Source organism: Carassius auratus, chromosome 25 (assembly GCF_003368295.1).
Source record: "Carassius auratus strain Wakin chromosome 25, ASM336829v1, whole genome shotgun sequence".
Taxonomy (NCBI): domain Eukaryota; kingdom Metazoa; phylum Chordata; class Actinopteri; order Cypriniformes; family Cyprinidae; genus Carassius; species Carassius auratus.
This window is the reverse complement of record NC_039267.1, coordinates 16,436,657-16,460,795: the sequence shown is the minus strand read 5'-3', so window position 1 is coordinate 16,460,795 and position 24,139 is coordinate 16,436,657. Positions and strand designations below refer to the sequence as shown.

The 24,139-nt window shown below is 37.6% G+C and overlaps 2 protein-coding genes and 1 pseudogene across 4 annotated transcripts; 1 reads left to right on the top strand and 2 right to left on the bottom strand.

Annotated features, from left to right (window-relative positions):
• LOC113043533 (tight junction protein ZO-1-like) overlaps window positions 1-5,164 on the top strand; it is a 124,591-nt pseudogene extending 119,427 nt beyond the window's left edge.
• Window positions 5,165-5,793: 629 nt separating this feature from the next.
• Window positions 5,794-13,120, bottom strand: LOC113043534 (very long-chain acyl-CoA synthetase-like). Its single transcript, XM_026202980.1, has 10 exons — window positions 12,480-13,120; window positions 10,507-10,716; window positions 10,185-10,343; window positions 9,960-10,084; window positions 8,860-9,054; window positions 8,689-8,779; window positions 8,259-8,457; window positions 8,091-8,188; window positions 6,735-6,865; window positions 5,794-6,625 (listed from the first exon to the last, which is right to left on the bottom strand). The coding sequence occupies exons 1-10, from the start codon at window positions 12,952-12,954 to the stop codon at window positions 6,449-6,451; spliced, it is 1,860 nt and encodes a 619-aa protein (XP_026058765.1). The 5' UTR covers window positions 12,955-13,120; the 3' UTR covers window positions 5,794-6,448.
• A 1,177-nt stretch (window positions 13,121-14,297) lies between these two features.
• LOC113043532 (very long-chain acyl-CoA synthetase-like) lies at window positions 14,298-23,756 on the bottom strand. 3 transcript variants are annotated; one of them, XM_026202978.1, is made up of 10 exons: window positions 23,090-23,755; window positions 20,387-20,596; window positions 19,551-19,709; window positions 19,188-19,312; window positions 18,383-18,577; window positions 18,157-18,247; window positions 17,815-18,013; window positions 16,409-16,506; window positions 15,673-15,803; window positions 14,298-14,370 (listed from the first exon to the last, which is right to left on the bottom strand). In XM_026202978.1, exons 1-10 carry the CDS (start codon window positions 23,556-23,558, stop codon window positions 14,359-14,361), a joined length of 1,689 nt encoding a protein of 562 aa, XP_026058763.1. In that variant the 5' UTR covers window positions 23,559-23,755; the 3' UTR covers window positions 14,298-14,358. The 3 variants fall into 3 exon arrangements, with proteins under 3 accessions (XP_026058763.1, XP_026058761.1, XP_026058764.1); XM_026202976.1 differs by lacking the exon at window positions 14,298-14,370 and adding an exon at window positions 14,869-15,570 and having other exon boundaries at window positions 23,090-23,756; XM_026202979.1 differs by lacking the exon at window positions 14,298-14,370 and adding an exon at window positions 15,562-15,585.
• Between the last annotated feature and the right edge of the window lie 383 nt (window positions 23,757-24,139).

Below are 24,139 nucleotides of genomic sequence, written 5' to 3'. Positions count from 1 at the left end.
GTTATTTTCATTTTTATTTCAGTATATATATTTCAGTTTTTCCATATTAGACTATTTTTAGCTTTGAAGTTAAGTTACACTTCACATATTTAAGCAGAACATGTTTGAACAAAACTACCTTAGTTAAAAGTTGAAAAGCTAAAAATGTTTCACATCAAGTTCAGTGCACTGCAGAAGAAAATGCACAAAAGCTGACATTTTTTTCATGCTCTAGTGGGAAAAAAACAAGTTAAGATACAGTAATTAATTTTTCAACATACAAACTATAAAAACACAAAATCCAAAATTCTACAATGAACCTGATTTCTTAATTGCATGTTGTATGAAAATTTTTGTTTATGTTTGGGGTCAGTATATTTGAAATAAATTCTGTTCTATATGACTTTTGCAAAACTTTCTACTTATGAAAGAATCCTGAAAATATATGTATGGTTCCACAAAAATATGAAAGCAAAAAATTCAACATTGATTGTAATAATAATAAATGTTCTTCTTTAATGATGGTATAGTTGTTGAATTAATGACACACTGATGCTCCTGAAGCTTATTGCAGCCTGTCTGCTCTTCCAGGTGAAACTCTGCTCAGTCCTCTGGTGATGTGCGGCCCTCACGGTCTGAAGTTCCTGAAGCCCGTGGAACTACGTCTACCACACTGTGCGTCTATGACCCCTGATGGTTGGTCTTTTGCTCTAAAATCCTCCGACTCCTCGTCGGGTACGCTGTCCTTTCTCTCTGTCCTTTGATGGGTCTTTTGGGATCGGGATTGAAGTTTAGAAGCAGCGATTCCTCTTGTGATTTCCTTTCATTTTCTGGGTTCCCTGAATTAACATTTCACGCTCAGAGTCATCCCGATCACATGATACACTGTGTGATCTGTGCGCTTGCTTTGCTTCATCGATTTATCACCAGTCTTAATCGCAGATGCACTTAAAGTCTCTTTAGCTCTTATTCATTCACAATGAACCCATGTAATATTGTAAAATGTGACTGGAACTGACACACATCATTGGGCTCAGTATGGCCACATTTGGGAAAGACAACCAGGACTGAGTCCATCTAAATTAGCATTCACTTTGTGTATAAATTCAGGATTCACTCCTGATCTTGTGATGGTTAACATGGTGGTAATATGGCTGTAGATAAGAAATATGGATGCCAACAAATGAACCCATTACATTATTGCGTGTGAATACAGGAGTCACTCCTAATTTCGGCATGGTGGTAATGTGACAGGTTGATATCAGCAAATATTTTTTTTCAAGAGTGAATTTGGTTTTCAAACGCATAACCAGTTTCTGTGTGTGAATAGAACTGGGTTAAGTGCTCCAAAGGGGAGTGACTTAATTAAGCTGCAGTGTGAATAGGGCCTGACCAAACATTCGGTTCAGGGAATCAAAACTGAATCTCTTAACTTGTTAAATGTCACCCCGTCCCGTATACGGGACGCCTACGTTGACTATACTATATTACAATCAAATTTAATCTAATCTTGACAAACTATATATCGTTGGAAAGGTCTAAGACTCCCAAATATATATTATACCAATATTTTTTGTTAAAAATTATGTAGGAAAAGTAATAGATCAATTTATGACAAGAGTGCACCCTCAGAAATCTACATTACAAAAGGAGCTTTGACCTTTGTTTTAAAAAAATACTTCCTCGTTGCCTTTTTCTCTATCCCATTTTAGAAATCATCAGAAGTTATATATCACTTGAAAACATAAAATCTCAAAATTCATCCTTAAATGAATCCGTAAATGGCACATCAAAATCATGTTACAAAATGTTTTCAGTCATGAAATATAAAAAGTTAGGTTTGTATCATGCACATTCAAGTCTATCTTCAAAAACGTGAGTGACAGTTAACAGGTTAAATGAGGTGACTATTAGGGGTTGACCGATATATCGGCAAAGCCGATATTTGTCATTTAGCAGATATCAGCATCTGCTGATAAGTTTTTCTGCTTGGCCGATGTATTCGAGGCAGGACTTTTATTTTGATGGCGCTGAGAGCGGCAGCGTCTGAGCGCACACAGTTCTCACATTCTCCCTCTTGTTCACTGTCGTCATTAACAGTTCTGTCTTACAAGGATATAAGTCTGTATACAGATATTATAATGATTGAGTTGATATTATTAGTAAAATCTTTGAATGACTAAAGAACATTTAATTTCACAAATCTTGCAAACTTAGTCGAATCCAGCTGTGAGATCTTGTGACATGATTTTAAACTCGTGATTTCAAATTATGCTGCACTTGCACTGCAATTATGCATTTGCCCACTGTCATATTCATGTTATTTTCTCTGTGTGCTGTATGTAAAGTGAATGTTACCCTGGCTTTATTTGTAAAACATGATTCCCATTGCACACAAACTTCCCAGAATACTGAGTCCCCTGTTTGGGTACAGTGTTTACTTCCTTTTTAATTATATTTTTATTTAATATTTATTTATTTATTTACATATTTATTTATTTTTAATCCATTGTCAAATAATTAAAAAATTCTTGACTAATAATTAAAATTGTAAACAAAAAATCATGTCAGCTTTATATCAGCTATCAGCCCCCCTGCTTTCCAAGATATTGGCATCAGCTGTCAAAAAAACAATATCGGTCGACCACTAGTGATAATGTGGCATCTTGTGGTTCTAAATGACATGTGGTTGTAAATAATAAATGAACCTGATTGCTAATTTTGATGAAAGTCTTTCCAGGAGCAAATTAATTTGTCACTACCCTACTTAATCAAACAGTTAGTACACAGAACAGTATTAAGCAGCCAAAAATGAGTGACAACTGAATTTAGCTGCAGTGTGAACTAGGGCTGCATGATTAATCCAAATACTGTGATTTTAATTACATAAAAACATATGTGCAACGTGTTTCAGAATGAAGCATGGCATGGTGTTTTTTTATCTGTGAGCAAGAAAAATTATTATTATTATTTTTATTTTACAGAGAATATAAAAGTTTTATTTCTTACTTTTGTTAATATTTATATTTGGCAATAATATTGATTATTATAGTTATAATAAAATATATAATATTTAATATTAAAATAAGTATTATTTTATTCTAATTATACTTTGGTAACAATTTACAATAAGGTCCCATTAGTTAATTTAATGCATTAACAATAATGCCTTGCTAAAGTAATTTATTTTTATTTTTTTGTTGAAGTTAGTTTATAAAAATAATACTCTTCATTGTTAGTTCATGTTGAATCAGGTCAATTAAATATTAAAGGAAAACGGCACGCACTGAGATGGGAGAGGTACGTATAAACTCGTCTAAGTTGAGGGAAGAACATAGTGGAATTTGGAAAAACGGTGGCGTTATCCTTTAACAGATTTGATTGTAATAAAAGGGTACTCCACCCCAAAATTAAAATGTTGTTATTAATCACTTAGCCCCATGCCGTACCAAACCCGTAAAAGCTTCGTTCGTCTTCAGAACACAATTTAAGATATTTTGGATAAATATCTTAAATCTATGAGACAGTCACAAGCCTCCCGGTTTTCATCCAAAATATCCTACATTGTTTTCCGAAGATGAACAAAGTTTTTACGGGATTGGAAAGACATGGGGCTAAGTGATTAATAACCAAATTTAAATTTTGGGGTGGAGTAAGTAATGCAGTGAATGGAAACTATATTATTATATATTTTATATAATACATTTTTGGGCTAAATTGTGCAGTCTTATAAAAGAGCACAGCAAATCTAATGCTTTTTTTCTTTTTAATCATAATTTATCAGAATATTTTTTTTTTCACAAATCACGCAGCCCCAGTGTGAATAGAAAAATCTGAATTGTTTGATTCTGATGTTGTCTAACAGCATATTCCTCATGATGTTCCTCCTGTTGATATGTTCACAGCTGACCCCAAATGCTGGCAAAACAAGTGTCTACCAGGAGACCCCAATTACCTGGTGGGCGCCAACTGTGTGTCCGTGCTGATCGACCACTTCTGAAGAGAGCAACAGCTGGTCTGTTACTGAACGTCAGCGCATGGACCCCTCTCCAGTTCTACTCAAGAGGAGGGATTTGCACCTCTTTATGAAGTATTCATTCTTCCATCTTTTCTTTGATGGGCTGAAGCGTCGTTCCCAAAAAATCTCTTTGAGAACAGCACTGATGGCACAGTGCTACAGAGCGCTCCTTTTCCCATTCCCTTTGGTTTCCTTTTTCCTTTTTTTTTGAGATTGGTTAAGCTTTTTTCTTTACCTTTTGGTGCTTGAAGACTTGCAAAAAATGACTGAAATCGAACTGCTAATGGAATGCATGACCTGTGCCACAGACAGTCGGAAAAAGTTATCCCATTTTTGATCCCAAGTCTTGAACTTGATGGAAAATAGATGGAAAAATGAAGTAGTTTTACGTTAAACAAGTGAATCTCACCAATGTGTTCCCAAACAGAAAAGTCCATGTATGTAGAGCTTTTTTGTTTGCGAGGTCATGTGTTTTTTCGTGGAACGCTGTTATGGATTTTCACGGATCTGGAAAGCATGTCGGTTTGTAGAGAATGAAGAACAATTGAGACTTGTTGCAGGAAAGAACTGCTCATTGAAGGAATGTGACTGTTGCACTCATCTGCTCATGGACTTTCCTCTCTGGCTAAAAAAAGAAAAAAGAAAAATGGGCTCTTTTTCTCGTTTTGAAGCGATCTTTTCTAGCGATGTTTTACCGTAGATAAACATTGACTGTGGTTTTCCCAAACTCCTGCTGTCTAGAGATCTATGCATGTGCTATGACTCAGGTCCAAACGCCTGCTACTAAGTTGAGTACACAAACCTACCCATCATCCACTGCAAACAGTGATGCCTTATCTGCATTTTTTTTTTTTTGTACCTTTGACCCGAAAGACTAGCAAACGTCGAATTTCTGTTACAGAGGGAAGGACAGGAAACCCTCCCACCGTAATGAAGCGGGATATTTAGCACACAAATAATGAAGTCTGATCAACAGGTCTGCTTTCTCACTGCTATGCATTTGAAGTCAAAGAATATACACGAACACTAGGATATGTTTCAATTACAGCTGTATATATTGTGCTAGCATATGGCCTTGGTTCGCTGTAAATTACCTTTTGTACATCTTTGTTATTTTGTATAAAACCGTAACTAAACGAAAAAAAAATTCGTAAAAAAAAAAAAAAAGAACTATAACGTTTGGTTATGTTTCTATAGCCTTGGAATTTACCTTAGCAGTACGGAAAAGAGAACTGAAACGAATAAAAAAAAATTCCATAATGCAACGAAAAAAGGACGTTATCTTTTATACCAACAGCATATATATATATATATATATAAAACACTACGTAATGGCATTTTTAACAGTTACAGAAACATTTTTATTATTTACAAACTAGAAAAGTGCTCGGTTTAAATAATTTAAGGACTCTACTTCAGAAGGGTCTGTGTTGGTGGTTGGACCACGACTTTATTTGTGATATTGGATGCTGTATTGTGTGCCCTGAAATGTATTTTTGTACTAATAGACAGTTTATTAAGGCACATTAATATGACTTTGTTTGGATATGACGACGCAGCTTCATCCCGGGTTCAGTTTCTTTACTTTGTGTGGCCACATTCTTTTTATTTTCTTTGCAGCACATTTCTAAGTATCCAACTGTATTAATAAATAAATGCGTTTTTAAAGTCAAAAAACAGAAAAAAAACCAATGGTTTTTACTGCTTCACCAATGCGGTGTTGGATAATCTTGACGATTGTGAAATGGAAAGGGTGTCAATGACCCCAGTATTGTGTACAGAATGAAACTGGTTCATTTGGGTTTGTGGAACTGTTTATTGTCGAGCTCAGAGGTTGAGGGAAGGGAAGTCATGAATTTTGCCCTTTCACCTACTTAAAACACACTGCAGCTGATTAGTCTCCTGACTGGCGAACACGAGCATTGAGAAAACCAGAGACTAGATCTCTTAAAAGCCATTGTGTCAGCAGGATCAATCTCAAACTCATAAAGCACCGACTCCCAACTGGTTTGTGGCAAGTGGTGAAATTTAATTCGAGTGACAAATTTGTGCCAAAATACCAGTGTTTGAATGGACATGGCCTTTGAATTTCATAAAATATGCTGTATGGGAAGCCTTTTATTACATTATTAAGCGTTTGTTATTTGTATTTCACCATAAACCAGTTGAGAACCGCTGTTTTACGAGTTAAAGTTGTATTATATACTATTAAATTAAGTACATTTAGTGTACCAAAATCTTATTAGAGTCTATTTAACTGCAAGTTGAGATGATTATAAATGAACATTATGAAGGCACACGTTTAATCAAGTACTATTGTAAAACAACAGTTGAGTGTACTGCTGGAGAGGTTAAAATCCTTCACTGTAACCACTTGCTTTCCCTGAGACTAGTGCGTAACTACTGGTTAGTAGATTTCAAAGTTGTACCGTTAGCTTATTCTATGGATTTCTACAGTTTAATGTCCTGTGACATGATCGACTTGTGAATTTCCTGAGAGAGTGGAATGTATTTCTTTTGCGTCAGGTCCAGGAAGTAGAGAGGATCTCGTATTAAGGTCGGGTCGAAGCCCTCCTCCACCAGCTTCACTTTCTTCATCTTGAACGTTCCTGTGACTTCCAAAGAATTCTGAAAGACAAATTTGTTGTTGATGAGTGTCCGAGAGAGACTGAAGAGGACAGCGTCCACAAGCAGGATTCATGGGAATATATATATATATAGAGGTAAGGCATCAAACCTGAATTCGGATAAATCGTGGTCTGGCGTACACTGGAAGATAGTTCGCCAAAACACTGCAAGTGTCGACGCAGTCTAACTCTCTGCCCTCTTTCAGTTTCACAGCAGCCATTCCTATCCTTCCTTCATGTCCTGAAAATAAAAGAATTTAGAATGAAAATCCAATTTAAAATATACTTTGAAATACTACACACCTATATATCTATATTCAGTGGATTTTTCTGCTTTCTTAAAGGGACAATTACCCCAAAAATGTAAATTGTCTTTGTTTACTCACACTTGTTTCAAACCTGCATGAATTTCTTTGTTAAACAAAAAATTTTATTTTGAAGAATTTTGGTAACCAAATAGTTGTTTGAGCTCTATTGACCTCCATAGTATTTATTTATTTATTTTTTTTACAATGGAAGTCAATGGGAACCAAAATCTTTTTGTGTACCAAAACTCTTCAAAATATCTTTTGTTTTCAGCAACTTGCACAGGTTTTCAACAACCTGAAGCTGAGTAAACAATGACAGAATTTTTAGGTAAACAAACTCTTCAACGATTCCATTAACTCGTCAGAAACAAGTTGCATTGAAATAAAAATGATTTGGCTGTTGTGTAATTTTTTTTCTTTACATTTATTAAAGTACCCTTTATTATAGAAAAACTTGGTTGCTCTTTTTTATTTTTAAAACATCCATATTTACAAGTAACTGACCTGATTTTAATCTCACAAGCCCTACACACTGATTGATTTTGTTCAATTTTAAAATTATTTTGTAAATAATGATATGTGGCTCGCTTGTCAAGAACAGATTTGAATAAGTGAGTCATATTCCAATTTCTAAAAAGATTCAAATTAGTGTTGTCAAAAGCACCAACATTGGTACTGAAATTGTAAACAATGTGGCGATACCAGCATTTCCTGCTAGCATTTTGAGCAGCTTTTCAGACACCTCTGACTGGCCACTGTTTTTTCACGCTCAACAGATATGTCTCTGATTGGCTATAATCCAAAAAATCCACTGATAGATGCGGCTTTTGAATGTTCCTGTGTGTATCTGTGTAAGCGTTTGGTAAAAACGTGAAGCAATGATCATTGTAGACGATCACAGACATCTCTGTCGAGTGCATGCACACAATGGCCAATCAGAGGGGTTTAATAATTGCTCAAAATGCTGTAATCGTTTTTTTTTTTAATTTACACTTGTTGCTAAAAGAGTAAATCATGGCACTACTGTAGCAACACCAAGGCCATGAGTTCAATTCCCAAGGAAATGAATGATCCATGAATAAAACTACATTGATCACTGTAGACCATCAAGAACCATCAATGGAGTTAATTAAATATGATGAAATCCATCCACTCCACCTTCAACTTTGACTCCATACACATTGGCCTCCTCGATGCAGTCCACCATCATGAGAATATCTGCCACCTCAGTTGTAGCCACGTTCTCTCCTTTCCACCTGCAAAAAAACAATGTTAATGCAATGCTTGAGACTCTAAAATGTGCAAATAATGCTTCAGCTCCGCTACCTGAACGTGTCTCCAACTCGATCATGAAAGTAGACAAAGTTGTGGTAGTCGATCCTCAGCAGATCTCCGCTGTTGAAATACAGGTCTCCTTTCACAAACACATCACTGAGTCTCTTCTTCTGGGTCTGCTGCTTGTTCCCAGCGTAACCCACAAAAGGGGTGTGTTTTGTGATTTTCCCGACCAGAAGGCCCACCTCATCTACAAAGCATTTAATATCAACAACTGCAGGGCTAAAGCTGCACATGTGAGATGTTCACATGTTAAACATGAACTTTTTATGACTTATGTTCTGCTCAAAAGGTTAGTGGGAGTTGGGACTTAAAACCCCAAATACTAACCTAAACAAACACCTCATACTATCTTTACAGACGCTGCAAAACAATAAAATGAATTATATCATAAAATCCACAAAGCTAGCATCTGATTTACCTTTTCCAACTGGGATACACAGACCCTCGGCGTTCCTCACGGGCTCTTCTTTCTCAATGTCAAACTTAATGATGGAAAAGGGGAAAAACACCTGTGGAGTACAACCACAATCAAGCTAACTTTGCACACAGATGCTTTTCTCAATGCTAAGAAATGCGTATCGTCACTAACCTTGCTGAGAATATTGATACGGCCAACCACTCCGACTTTATCAGTGTAATTGATGAATCCGACATTTCCCTCAGTGGCGGCATAAAGCTCTCGGACATGAATGCATCCGAAACGGTTCAGGAATTCTTTCCAGACATCTGCTCGTACACCGTTTCCAATGGCAATTCTCACTTTGTGGTCTCGGTCATTGTCTTTCTGCAACACGAAGTGGAAAGAACATCCCAGTTTGTGTTTTTGTCTTTGCACTGTCCCAAAGAATTTCCAGACAAATTTGAGACACCTAGTGAGCTGCCTTATAAGGGAACATGCTAAGGGTCATAAAACCTCCACACTGGAAGTTCTCAAATAGTAGATGTAACACGATTTTACCAAGACAAGGCTATGGCTTTGATTCCCAAGGAATGCGTGAACTGATAGAGTGCACTATAAACTTTTAATGCAAACCAGGTCACAAAAAGTGCCTGCTAAATGTAGGAAACTTGAGTCCAATTGAGTTTTATCAAAGTCCCTTTCAAGGAAAGTCTGTTCACTCAGTGGCCATGTTTATAACACCTCCAGGAAGCTATTTTTGGCATCCAAATCCAATCTAAATCTGGAAAACTGCTTGTTGAACTCACAAATAAAGTACATATTTCAAATTGGCAACAAAATCTGAAGTGAACTGCCCCATGAATGTTGTTCTTTATGCTCAAATAGCATTTAAAAAGCATGTTTTTCAGGCTAGACCAGCCAATGCACTTTTCAGGTTACAATGGGAATCAGAGCTTCTAACGGCGTCGCCATCTTCAATGACTGGAAATTGACAATTTTTTGCATGTTGCTAAGCTAACAACTTAATTTACAAGAGTTTACACAAATTCTGAATGAAACGGTCAACTTTAAATGTTATGTTTTCTCGTGCAATTCATTCTGGGATTACCTTCTCAGCCGGTCTTAAGGTGCATTCACATTTGCCATTATTGGGCAAATTTTCGTAACTTACAGTAAATGCAGTCATTTTAATAGGAATCCATGCCATCTAAAATATCATATTTCTTCATGCAGATTTCGCAATGGGTTACAGTTGTGTCTCCATACTTCTAAACCATACGTGCGTTTACCTTCGGCGCATTGCAGAGGTAGCGCAGGGTTTCACCAATGTACTGCATCACAGTTATGTTGTGCTTTCTGCAGTCGTCCCAGAACTGAGAGGCGGAAAACTTCCTCCTCAGAACCACAGTGTTACCTGGAGAAAACACGCAAGATGGAAGCAGCATTATATTATATATAAACCACAAGAATAATCTTCTAGATCTAAAATCAGTGTGTTATATAATCCGTCAAACCTCTTTCAATGGATCCGACGAGTCCGATGAGGAATCCAGCGCTGTGATACAGAGGCAGATTGATGTAGAATATGTCTTCAGACGTCACTCCACACACACCCTGGATGAACGATGAAGCCCAGACCCTCTCATGGGTCACATACGCTGCTTTAGGAAGACCTCCATGGACCAAAGCACCAATGTTATTTAAGGATTCTTATTATATATACAGTCATACATATATTTAGTTTTTTTCAGCAGTATCGGCTTCTTGTGATATGCTATTGAATGGAATAGAACTATAAATATAACATGTACCACTACATGTGGGCTTGTCAGATACCTGTAGTGCCAGAAGTGTAGATATACAGAGCTGTAGTCCTGATATGGATGTTGGACCTGAGAGACGGGGACAGAGGCGTATCTGAAGCTTTGGCAATGGCTTGACCGATACACTGAATGCCGTCTGTAGTGCACTCGTCCGACAGGAGGTATACAGTTATCCCCTTCTCTTTCAGTACAGGCAATATCTCCTCAACAGCATCACGAAGCTCTGCGAGAGAAACACGTCACTGCAGAACTCTACAGCTAATGACATGTATGATTACAATACTTCAGAGGGTTAAATAGTTGATTTTCAATTATATAAAAAAACATCTTATTAAACATTAACAAAAGCAGTTTTTGTGATATCGTGTAGAAGTCTTCCAGATATCGGTTCCCAAAGAAACAGGCTGGTTTTTACATGCACGGCATGTGCTCGAGTCCTCTAGGCCAGTGCTTCTCAAACTTTTGTCTTATGTTCCCCTTAAACACATAAGTGGGGCTCAAGCACAGCTTCATTAATGTGCTCTTTTTTTTTCATTTTATCCACCGGATAATGTTTTCAACTCGAAATAAGCTTTTTCTTGAGAACATGTTAGATTTATAGGTAAATAAGTAAAAGAATAACAAAATGCAGTAAATGGTAAACAATTTAGGCTTTCTATCTCTTGTTGTAGGGATGTAAAGGTATTATCAACATCGCGATAACTACCTCGATATTATCGTGATCACATGACGATATGAAACAATTGGTCTTCTGCATCCAAAAAGTTTAGTTTTCAACATTTAATATTCTTACATAAAAGGTCTTTAGAGTTGTTTCGAGACATTATGCTTTGGCACAGTATCTGTCAAACTGACTTTTAATTTCCTTTTTTTTTTTTTTAAACGATCGCAATTAACAGACTATCGTACTGTGGACTTCATATTGAGATATTATCATATCATTATATCCCTATCTTTTTGTGGCTATATTAAATGTATTACTAAAGTATTATTAAACATTATTAGCTACATTTAAAAGATTACGAATACCAGTTTGCAACAACAGTCAGCATAACGGACGGTTTTTGTACAGATAAAAGAACTGGAAGCAATACCCACGTGCAAAGACGAATAGGCTAAAGGATACCTGTTTTCCTTATTACAGTTTATTAATTTAGTGATTTTTGTGAAGGGGAAAATCTGCCTAAAAGTTCCAGTTCTGCCTTCTGATTGGTCAATCAATACAGCATTCCAGTGGCACGAAAACCAACATTTAGTGGAAGGATGCCAGTTAATCAATTAAACAAATAACATGCTTTTTATTATTACATTGTTATATTTATACCCTTAATATCTTTTTATATAGTAACTTTTTATAATAATAAAATAATATAACTGTAAACCCTGATAGATGTAATGACTACCCTTTAGTTATGACTGTATTTACAACAACAGGACACCATCCACGTTTGTCCTCATTTGATAGCTCTAATCTTTTAAAAAGTAATAATTAAATATGTTTAAGAAAGCAACGTGGGCGTGGGGTTGGGGCAGGAAAAACCCTAGAATGTTTCGGTTCTGCCTTCTGATTGGTTAATTCAACGTTCCAGTGGCGCGAAAAGCAACAATTACGCAAAACACCTGGTCATAACATCACTGCGCAGGAACTATATCTTTGTAGCAAAAAAAGGCCAGTTAACTTACGAAATATCGTACTTCTATATATGTAGATATATAACGACCTTTTTGTAGTGTGACTATATGTGTAATATAACACAGCATATGCTTTATTGCATAATAATAATTATTTTTTTGAGTTTTATTCTTTTTAAGTGTCATAAATTTCTGTCTTATATGTTTAAGAAAGCCAAGTATTTCCCAAAAGCATGAACGCATTTAAAAAATATTTGGGAAAGAGTACAAAGGCCTCACAGCGTGTCATTCCGATGCTGTAGTAGCCCCTTGATCCATATATATGTGTCTGTAGAGACAGTGCATAGACCTCACCAGCAGCTGCTATGAGCACGTTCGCGCCGCAGCAGGAGAAGCAGTGGAGGAGTGATTTGGATCTGATATTAAAGTTGAGGAGTGCTGCGGGACAGCCGAGCTTCGCCAGGCCGAGCCAGGTCCACACGAAGCGGGGCTCGTTCCCCAGGAACAGCGCGACCGTGTCCCCTTCTCTGAGCCCAGCCTCCGAGCGCAGCGCGTTCGCTACTCTGTTACTCTCCTTATCCACCTCCTCATAAGAGTGAGTCTTCCCCTCGAAATGAATAAACGCTTTTCGCGGGTGTTTCTTCACAGCCTCCAAAAAACAGTCCACAATACTGTAGAATGGAGTTTTCCTTTTGTATACAATTAATCGGATCCCGCATCCAAGAGCCCTGTACATATACACGCAGTCCTGGAAAAAGTATGGGAAGAAAGTTTTCAGCAGCGCAGGGAGAAGAGCCAAGCCCGCGAGGAGAGAGATCCACACATACATGTTTACTAGAGAGTGGAAAACACTGGGGTTTGGAGATTAACTACATGCCATAGTCTGACACCTCTTCCACAGTCTTAAAATTCATGGGCCACATTTTCGAAATGCAAGTTCAGCCCTTTTGGTGCTCCAGAGAGAGATTATATCATTCTGATCCACCCCCGATTCTCATCGTGTTGCCAGATCCTTCTTTAAATCGGTGCCTGGTTTCCACACTTTTTTTAACACGAGAAACCAGGTCTCTCAATAAATTCAGATAATTAACTTTGGTTTGTGGTTCAGTTGTTGGTAATTAATTTTTTTATGGAAATTATGCTGAATTTGTTGTTACAGAAACACACACACACACTCTCTCTCTCTCTCTCTTGTAATTCCAAGTTTTATGCATTGTTCAAATAAGTACAAGATAGAAAGAGAAGGAATTAAAAAAAAGAAAATTACATTTATTTATTTTTTTATGATGAAATCAAGTAGTTTAAAAAGATGTCGCTTCAAAATTGTCAGGGATTCAGGATCCGGATAGGGGTGGGTACCATGTTTTCCGGACTATAAATCGCACATTTTTTTTCATAGTTTGGCTGGTCCTGCTACTTATAGTCAGGTGCGACTTATTTATCAAAATTAATTTGACATCAAACAAGAGAAATGAACCAAGAGAAAACATTACTGTTTACAGCAGCGAGAGGGCGCTCTATGCCCCTGTAGCCTACACTGAAAACATAGAACGCCCTCTCGCGGCTGTAGACGGTTCTTGGTTCTAAATGAATGCAACTTAAAGTCCAGTGCGACTTACCTCGTCATGATGTATTTTTTGGACCGATGCGACTTATACTTAGGTTCGACTTATAGTCTGAGAAATACGGTAGATCATTTCACCGGCCAGGAATTATGAACGAGAATGTTCTGGAAAGTGAATTTGAGCCTCTCTGTGATGGTACCACCAGACGTCGCTCAATAGCGGATCTCAGACTTCTGGAGGAGATGTAGATTTGAAGTAGTGATAGGAAGTAGGAGCTTGCTGAGCCTGTTGCTGTTCTTTATGCAAGCATCTGTGTCTTGAACTTGAATCCGCAATCCATAGCCAGTGCAAGGAGATAAAGAGAGTTGTAACATGGGCTCTTTTGGGCTTGTTGAAGACCAGTCTTGCCGCTGTATTCTGAATAATTTTAGAGGTTTGATTGTGCTTGATGGAAGTCCAGCCAGAAGAGCATTGCAGTAGCACAGCCCAGAAATGACAAGGGCCTGGACAAGAAGTTGTGCAGCATGCTCCGTTTCGAAAGGACCTGACCTTTCTGATGTTGTGCAATGCAAACCTGGAAGATCGAGCAGTCTTTGCAGTGTGGTCTTTGAAGGTCAGCTGGTCATCAAAGGTTCCACCAAGATTTCTGACCGAAGTTGATGGGGTAATTATAGAAGAACCTAGCTGGATAGAAAAATCATGCTGTAGAGTTGGAGTGGCAGGGGAGACAAGAAGCTCAGTCTTTGCCATGTTTGTACACAAAATGAAACTCAGTTACATATTTATCTACACATATCTTAACACATATAATGCTGTATTCTGATTTTATTTATTTTTTGTATTTTAAGCTCCCCAGTTTACAGTAGTTATGTACAGAGAAAATCCTTATTGTGTTTTGGCGTTTAATTCCATGCAGTTGCACTAAATAATTGCATATTAAGTAGATCATTATATTATAGAAACTTTGCTGATATACAAATTATTTTAGGACTTTCAATAATGATTTAAACAACTTCTGTAGCAAATTCATGGAGAGTTTCTTACGAATTTCAATATTCCATGATCAAATACTCTCTAACTATTCACATTAAACAAAATTAATACATTTAAAATGGCACAATGTTAAAAATTGTATTTATTTATATTTTTGGAATAAAATTTTCCACTTAAACAAACAAACAAAAAAAGTTTAGTACATGAGTATTTTAAACTCACAACATGGCAACCCTCATTCAATTCAGCCTTTGAGACATGAGCTAGTGGGAGGGTTTCTGTGGGAGCCAGTCATCTCACAACAAACTCTTACGAAACTATTTGTTCACTGCAGAATACAGGGAACCATAGTATCAAATTCTTAGAAAGTCTCTTTTGAGATTGACAAAGAACTTTTTTAACAGTTTTATTATCTTTTGTCATAATAGTGTTGTCATAATAGTGTGATGAACTGGTTTAATTAAGGGGTTTTGAATTATGCACAATAAGCAAAATAATTATTTCCACCAATTCATTTGTTGAATTTGTAGTACAGACAAAATAATAGTAATAATAATAGCATTTATGTGCTAATTAATTGTGATCTCTGGGTTAATTGTGATCTCTGGACAGTTATAGTCCAAGTGTAAATTTATAGTCAGGAGTGTGAACAAATAATAGATTTGATTTTTTTTCCATTATACATTATAACTTAAAGAACATCCTGCTCTTCACAATCTGAAATGACCGTCCAGTATCGACTGATATGTGTCACGTGTCAGAGGTCTGTAGCTTTTCACCGTCTCGTCTAAAACAAACAGAGGTTCAGTGATTGCAGCAGGGTCGAAGCCCTCCTCTACCAGCTTCCCTTTCAGCTGTTTGAAAGTGCAAGTCACAGCCAAACAGTCCTGCAATCAGAAATCCTTTGACTTATTTGAGACATGAAAGAGTACATAAACACACTGACACTACAAAGTGATCATTTAGTCAGAAAGAGCATTGTGAGTTACCTGGATCCTTATCATACGAGGTCTGGCATAAGAGGGGAGGTAAGTAGTCACGTGACTAAAAATGGCATCGGGCTCAAACTGATGGTCTTTCTTCAGTGTGATGGAAGCCATTCCTGTCCTTCCCTCATACCCTTCAAATTCAATAAAAAAAATCTAGTGTCACTAATGGTTTTGGAAGAAATATTAACCGGTGGTATGAATGTCAACTGAATAGTTCACCCAAAAATTTAAATTTGTTTCTTCATTGAAACAGATATTGAAAAAGGTAGCATTGCCTCACCAATGGATGCTCTGTAGTGAATGGGTGCCATCGGAATGAAGTCTCAAAACATCTGATAAAAACATCACAATAATCCACCAGTCATCCACACCACTCCAGTCCAATCCTGATTCACACAAGAAGACTTTTTTTCACTGGAGAAAGCAATATCTTGGATAGAGGACTCCTAAAAATGGCTTAATGGATTTGTTTCTTATGCAGTTCTTTGCTTCACAAGATGTTAAATGATTGACTGGACTGGTGTGGATTATTGTGTTGTTTTAATCAGCTGTTTGTGCTCTCATTCAGACGGCACCCATTCACTGCAGAATAATGATGTAATGATACATTTCTTCAAATCTGTTCCCATGAGGAATCACACTCATCAAAATCTTGAATGGTCTGAGGATGAGTAAATTTTCAGCAAATTTAAATTTCTGCATGAACTATTTTAAAAGGAGTGAAGTAGCATTAAACCTGGAACTGTAACGCCGTAAACATTTGCTTCCTCGATACTCGTTGCCATAGTCAAGATGTCAGACACTTCATTTGTGGAAACGTTTTCCCCTTTCCACCTAAGATGAAGAGGACCATGCAGTTATTCAAGATTCTTCTATTTGAATGTAATATTAAAGCTGTAACTTTACCGCTTGCGGGAAAGTTATAAAATTTGGCACACAGATAGAGGACAGTCTGAACTGTCAACATAGCAAATTTGGAGTCTCTAATTAAAATTTGTTTTAGTGTCAACATTTGTCCAAAGTTTCACTCATGTTTATGCAAATAGCGTTTGAACCGTAAGACACAGAAGGAAAATCCTTGGCTCATGCAGTGTCGAATGAACACCATTTAATGGTTTGAAAACCTACTTTTTCAAAACTTGTCCTAGACCGTTAGTCTGATTCTCACCAAAACTGACTCCGATCATCTCCAGACCATGCTGGCAAAAGGTTATGGAATTCAAGTTGATTCGTCAAATCATTCTCAAATAAAGTGCGAACAAATTCTACGAGGTACACACAAAAATGGATGTGAGAATATATCTCCACATCGGCATATCGATCATCAGACCAAGCTGGCAAAAGGTTTTGGAATTCGTTTCAATAAAAAAAAAAAAAATACCTTTCTCATTTAGTACATCAATGAATTTGCTGGAAAGATGCCAAACGCATAAATAACACCAAACTTTGTATGTGCCATTTTCACCTCACACTGACAAGGCCACATCAATTTTGTAACCATGCCACCTAAAGTGATAAACCATTCATTAACCATTAATTACGAAATTTCCAAAAATGCTAATCTTTTCATTTCTAATCTAATTTTTGATTGCATTAGCCTATTATTAAGAAATCGGTCTCAAAATATTCCTTGGCTCATGCCAAGAACATAGCAACCAATTATGCCATAGTCAGCCGAACTTCCAGTCTGCCTAGACCATTCGTCTAATTTTTCACCAAGAGAGTCAGATAATCTTTAGACTGCGCTGACAAAAGTTTTGCATTTCATGTTGATGGACAAAGCTTTTGTATAGCACAGCCATGATGCCAGATTACGTCTGAGGCTGTATCTCTGCAAAGCTTTGACATATTGACACCAAACTTTGTGTGTGTCATTGTCACCTCACACAGAACACACCACATATATTTAATTACAGCGCCACGTACTGGCCAAAAGTGGTAAGCCAGTAAGTAATATTACAAGTGGTTGCATTTATGATTTTCCAGCCATTTTGACTTATCATCTCAAAATGTTTTGCTTTAGTTGGTTTGATGCTTGCTTCTGTAGTGCTTGGCCCCATAATTGCTGCATGCAGCTACATTTCTTTTTGGAATCTATTCCAAGGCCCAATTGAATAAAAATGTTAATGCCATTTTTTTCACCTAAAAGTGTCGCCCACCCGATCCTGGAAGTAGAGGAAGTTTTCGTGGTCTGTCCTGAACAGATCTCCAGAGTTGAAGTAAACATCTCCCTTCTCAAACACATTGTAGAGTTTCTTCTTCTCGGTCTGTTTAGGATCCCTGGCATATCCAGCAAATTTGACCTTCTGGGTAATCTTTGACACTAGTAGACCAGTTTCACCTGTATTACAGTCAATGACACATTAATGACATGTTCATCAAAGTAAAAACCAAACAACTGCGCTGTGTTACTTGTGACATTTTGATGCATACAAACATGCTTTCTCAGAAGTACTGTTGATTAAAAATGAAAATGTTACTTGCCTTTAGCTACTTCTATGCAAAATCCTTCTGAGTTTCTTACAGGCTCCTCTTGTTCTTGGTCAAACTTAACCAATGCATATGGATAGATTTTCTGAAATAACATTAATGTGTTCAGAAAATTTTAATCGTCACCAGTTCTCATTTCTGTACTTCTGATGTGTCTAACTTGATGAATTGCAGGTAAAAGAGTTACGACCACATTCACTGAAAATTTCAGTGCATCTACCTTATGAAAAGAATTCACTCTACCAACAGCCCCAATTTTCCCAGCATAGTTCAAAAAGCCCAGGGTTCCTTCGGTTGCGCCGTAGAACTCTTTGATTTCAACATGTCCAAATCTGCTTATGAACGTCCTCCACACCTCTGGTCTGATCCCGTTCCCAATGGCCATTCTGACGTTGTGTACTTGGTCGCTAACACGCTTGTAAGGATGAGAGAACAAAGATGAGAAAACAGCTTATTGTGCAGAGCAAACAGAGCACTGCAGACACTGGAGCGGAGAGTGAGGTTAGACGTGTTGCCAACATAACTGCATTCATATACAGCAGCCTGTGATCCAGAGGATTATATAGGAATGCATTACAAAAACTAAAAATATATAATCATTTTATAGCTGTGTGGAAGACACTTCAGGTAAACTGTCATAGTTACAATAGTATTCATGGCATCAAAATGTCTTCATTTAGCCCAGTAAAGGAGATTTAGAATTTTTCTCATTAATTTAACATTTTATGCAAATTTCATAGAGATAAAGATGTTGAAAATATATAGAAATAAACAACATTTTGATTTAATTTTTTTTATGCAAACTGTTCGCATACTCCATGTGATAATGATTCAACATACACTAGTTTACTCCCTTTACTCTGTGGCCAGAGGACAGCTTAAAGATTGGCTCAGCTTACCCCACTCTAAATTACAGTGAGCAACCAACAGATCACAGCCATACTTTCAAAGTACTGTAGATGACAAAAACAAAAAAAAGAGGAAGATTCAGAGTTGCAGATTGACTTTTTAAAATGTTCAAATACCTTTGGTGTATTGCAGAGGTAGCGCATTGTTTCCCCAATATACTGTATAACAGTGATATGATATTTTCTGCAGTCGTCCCAGAACTGAGAGGAAGAAAACTTACTCTTCACGACAACAGTAGCTCCTGAATACAAAAACCAAAGAAACAAAAAAAACATGAAAGCATGTACACATACACACAAAAAAAGCTAAACAAATGGATGTCAACATCCATGAAAGCACATACAAAAAAGTAAATAAAAAAACACAACATTGATGAAAGCACATACACAAAAAATAAAACAAAACAAAATCAACATCCATTGCACAAGAACAAAATGAACATTTTAGATTACCAACAAAAAAATACAAATAAATCATGCCTCTTTCAATAGCACCACAGAATCCAACGCCAAAGCCGGCACTGTGATACAAGGGAAGGCAGAGGTACACCACATCATCCGACTTCACACCGCAAATAGAAGGAAAGAAGGCCATGGCCCACAACCTCAGCTGAGCAATCACTGCTGCCTTTGGAAGACCTGCAGGGGACACGGCTCATGAAATACACTCAGTTATTAATAACAGATTTGTTAAAAATAGAGTATGTAACACTGTTCGCAGGCACGGGAATGAGGATGCGGGATTTGGCGAACATTTCAATAAAACGTAATAATAAAATACCTAATAAAATAAACACAAAAGAACCAAAACACAAAATAAAGTCCAGGGGTGTATTCCAGAAAGCACCCGGCTGATTCACATGAGATTCTAATCGGGCAATAAAAAAAATATCTATTCTCAAAGTTGGGTTGGGAGCTGGGTCTATACTGCGCGAGCTATGATGACTTTCACCTTAATATTTTAGCGCGGATGTACACCTAGCAGAATCTGTAGGGGGCGAGAACGAGTCTTTAAACATGTGTGTATGCCTACTGTGAAATTACCACATCAAACGTGACTTGCTAACATGGATGCAGCTGAAGCCGCCGGGTTTGCTTTTTTTTTTTAAAGAAGCATCCCAATGGAAACCTCAACAAGATGCACACCTGTTTCAAATTACAAACTTGTAATATATAATGTTGTGCACTATCCGTCAGGGCCACTGAAGGCGAGACTGGTGAGTGGTGCAGGTGTCGCTCATTATCAGTTATTCCCCCGGCCCCGCCCCAATCATCACAGAGAACAATAACACATCAGTCACTGAATCCAGTCTTACCTGTGGTGCCTGATGTGTAGATGTACGCTGCTGGGCTGCTGAAGGTGATGTTGGCCCTCAGGTCTGCAGGAATCGGCTCATCTGAGGCCAGCGCGATCTTGTCTGTAAGGCTCTCCATTCCCTCAGTGGTCACATGGTCAGTCAGTATATAGACAGAGATGCCCTGCTCTCTCAGAGCGGGCAATACCTCCTCAACAGTGTCCTGCAGTTCTACATGAGGGGATTTCAAAGTACGAAATACAGGTGCATCTCAATAAATTTGAATTTTGTGGAAAAGTTTATTTCAGTAATTCAACTCAAATTGTGAAATTCAAGTATTAAATAAATTCAGTGCACACGGACTGAAGTACTTGAAGTCTTTGGTTCTTTTAATTTGGATGATTTTTGGATCACATTTAACAAAAACCCACTAATTAACTACATCAACAAATTAGAATATGGTGACATGTTAATCAGCTAATCAACTCAAAGCCGCTGCAAAGGTTTCCTGAGCCTTTAAAATGGTCTCTCAGTTTGGTTCACTAGGCCACACAATCATGGGAAAGACTGATCTGACAGTTGTCCAGAAGAAAATCACTGAGACCCTTCACAAGGAGGTTTCCAAACAGTCATTGCCAAAGAAGCTGGCTGTTCACAAAGTGCTGTATCCAAGCATGTTAACAGAAAGTTGAGTGGAAGGAAAAAGTGTGGAAGAAAAAGATGCACAACCAACTGAGAGAACCCCAGCCTTATGAGGTTTGTCAAGCAAGATCGAATTCAAGGATTTGAGTGAACTTCACAAGGAATGAACCGAGGCTGGGATCAAGGCATCAAGAGCCTCCACACACAGACGTGTCAAGGAATTTGCTGAACCACAGACAATGTAAGAGGCGTCTTACCTGGGCTAAGAAGAAGAAGAACTGGACTGTTGCCCAGTGGTCCAAAGTCCTCTTTTCAGATGAGAGCAAGTTTTGTATTTCATTTGGAAACCAAGGTCCTAGAGTCTGGAGGAAGGGTGGAGAAGCTCATAGCCCAAGTAGCTTGAAGTCCAGTGTTAAGTTTCCACAGTCTGTGATGATTTGGCGTGCAATGTTACCTGCTGGTGTTGGTCCATTGTGTTTTTTTGAAAACCAAAGTCACTGCACCCATTTACCAAGAAATTCGGAGCACTTCATGTTTCCTTCTGCTGACCTGCTTTTTTGAAGATGCCGATTTTATTTTCCAGCAGGATTTGGCCCCTCTCCACACTGCCAAAAGACCTAAATGTTGGTTAAATGACCATGGTGTTGGTGTGCTTGACTGGCTAGCAAACTCACCAGACCTGAACCCCAGAGAGAATCTATGGGCTATTGTCAAGAGGAAAATGAAAAACGAGAAACCAAACAATGCAGATGAGCTGAAGGCCACTGTCAAAGAAACCTGGGCTTCCAGACCACCTCAGCAGTGCCAAAAACTGATCACCTTCATGCCACGCCGAATTGAGGCAGTTATTAAAACAAAAAGAGCCTGTACCAAGTATTGAGTACATGTACAGTAAATTAACATGCTTTCAAGAAGGCCAACAATTCACTAAATGTTTTTGTTTATTATTATTGTCATTTAAACACAATTAAAATGAACCAAAGACTAAGTACTTCAGTCTGTGTGCACTGAATTTATTTAATACACAAGTTTCACAATTTGAGTTATGCAATTTTAATACACAATGTGGAGGCAAAGAGTGATGGAAGCTAGTTTCCACCATTAAAAAGTTAAATAATAAAGGTAATTGTGAGTTGTTGTTTTAAACCACACAAGTTTAAATCTCACTATTCAGACTTGTTTCTTTCTTTCAGAATTGCAAGATTAAATAAAAAAAAAATCTTTAAAGCAAAAAGTCAGTTGTGACTTGTGGGATGTTAAGTTGCAACTGCAAATTATAAACAAGCAATTCTGAAGAAAATATTTGCTACTGGAAATTGTAAGGTATAAAAATTGTGAGATTTGAGATATAAAAACTTTGAATCATAAGATAAAAAGTCACTATTTATCTTTTTTTTACTCATGATTACGCAACGATTTGATTACAGGGTGAAAAAAACAACTAATATAATGCCTTAATTATCAGAATCGAGCATTCAGAAAGTTTCATTCATTTCTACCCTGACGTAAACTTCACATGACAGAAGACAGCGCGAGAAAAAAAGAACGAAAAAAAAAGTAACATCTTTAAAAACAAGCTTTTCAAAATAAACAGCGCATTAAATCTGCGCCGGCGAGCGTTGAACACCCTTGAGGAGGAGGAGGGTCGCAACGAAAATTGTTTACGAGTATTAAAGTTAATATGCAGGCAACGCCAAAACCATTTTTCTTTTAGTTATTCAGCACCTATACAATCAGGTAACACAAAAGCGTCTCATTTACTCAAGAAAAAATCTTAAAAAAAAAACTTTAAGAAAAGATTACGCAAATTCTTAAGACTTCCTTAGTATCTGCACTTAAAATGAATATCAAAATATGCATAAGAATTTTTGTTCTTAAATGTCTTGTTTTTAAATAATAATAATAATGAACTGGGGGTCTCTAAATAGTTCATATATTATCTGTGTTAATAAAAGTTAATAATCATGTAACCAACGTTGGTGAGAGACGGGCCAAGGTCACTGAGTCAACAGCTTTACAGTGAATACAGTTACTAAGATTGCATCTGACAAACACACCTTTGAACTGGAAGAGTAACATTACCTGCACCGGCGATCAGCACAGTGGCCCCACAGCAGGTGAAGCAGTGCAGAAGTGATTTAGATCGGATGTTATGATTGAGAAGAGCAACAGAACATCCGATCTTGGCCAAAGCCAACCACATCCACAAGAACATGGGCTCATTCCCAAGCAGAAGCGCAACCGTGTCTCCTTCATGAAGATCCGCGTGCCTCAACAAACTCCTCGCGATCTTATTACTCTGTTTATCCGACTGCACGTACGAGTGGGTCTCATCCTGGAACCGAATGAACGCTTTGTGCGGGTGCTTCTGAACCGAATCCAAGAATCGATCTAATAAGGTGTAGAAAGGTCTGGATTTGAGATATTTAGTCGTACGGTACATAGATCTTGCTATCCGACCCGCGTACTTGGCCTCTGAGATTAAGTAAGGATAACGAAATCTTAAGGCAAATAAAAGTATAACGGCACTTACAATAAACCAAAACATCATGAGATCCGATTCCTTTCCGTAATAGCTACTTTCTAATAGTTCGCAACATATAGATAAGCGTTAAAGCGGGATGTGGGCGTGGCTTCGGTTAGTGGGAATGGACACATACTGTAGGTCTGCTGGAGCTGATGGGAAGACACGCCCACTCGTGTTGAGTGGCGTCTTGTCATTGATCTCACATGGCGGCTCAATCATTGAGGGGTGTGTGAGTGTGTGTGTGTTGGGGAGGGGGGGTGTATGTGCTTTATATCCACAGGTGAATGTTTGACCAGCTGTGATACTGAAGCTTAACAGAAGGGGAAAGTGTATTTGTTTCTTTGTTGGGGTTTGTTTTTTGGTTTGTCACTTGCTTTGCTTATACACTGATTTTCTGTGGGGTTTGTCCATTCTGTTAAAGTAGGCTTTATTACAGTCTCTTCGTAACTGTGGGTATTTCATTGGTAAACTGTTGACGAGACCATTCTTTGGATTGTTTTATGACTTCTGTGTAAAATATTTAATTTGGTAAGTCACTTCTCTTGCTCCTTTAGGATCGAACCTATGTATCCTTGAGTAGCACCCAAAGGGTGCGTGGTATTTCG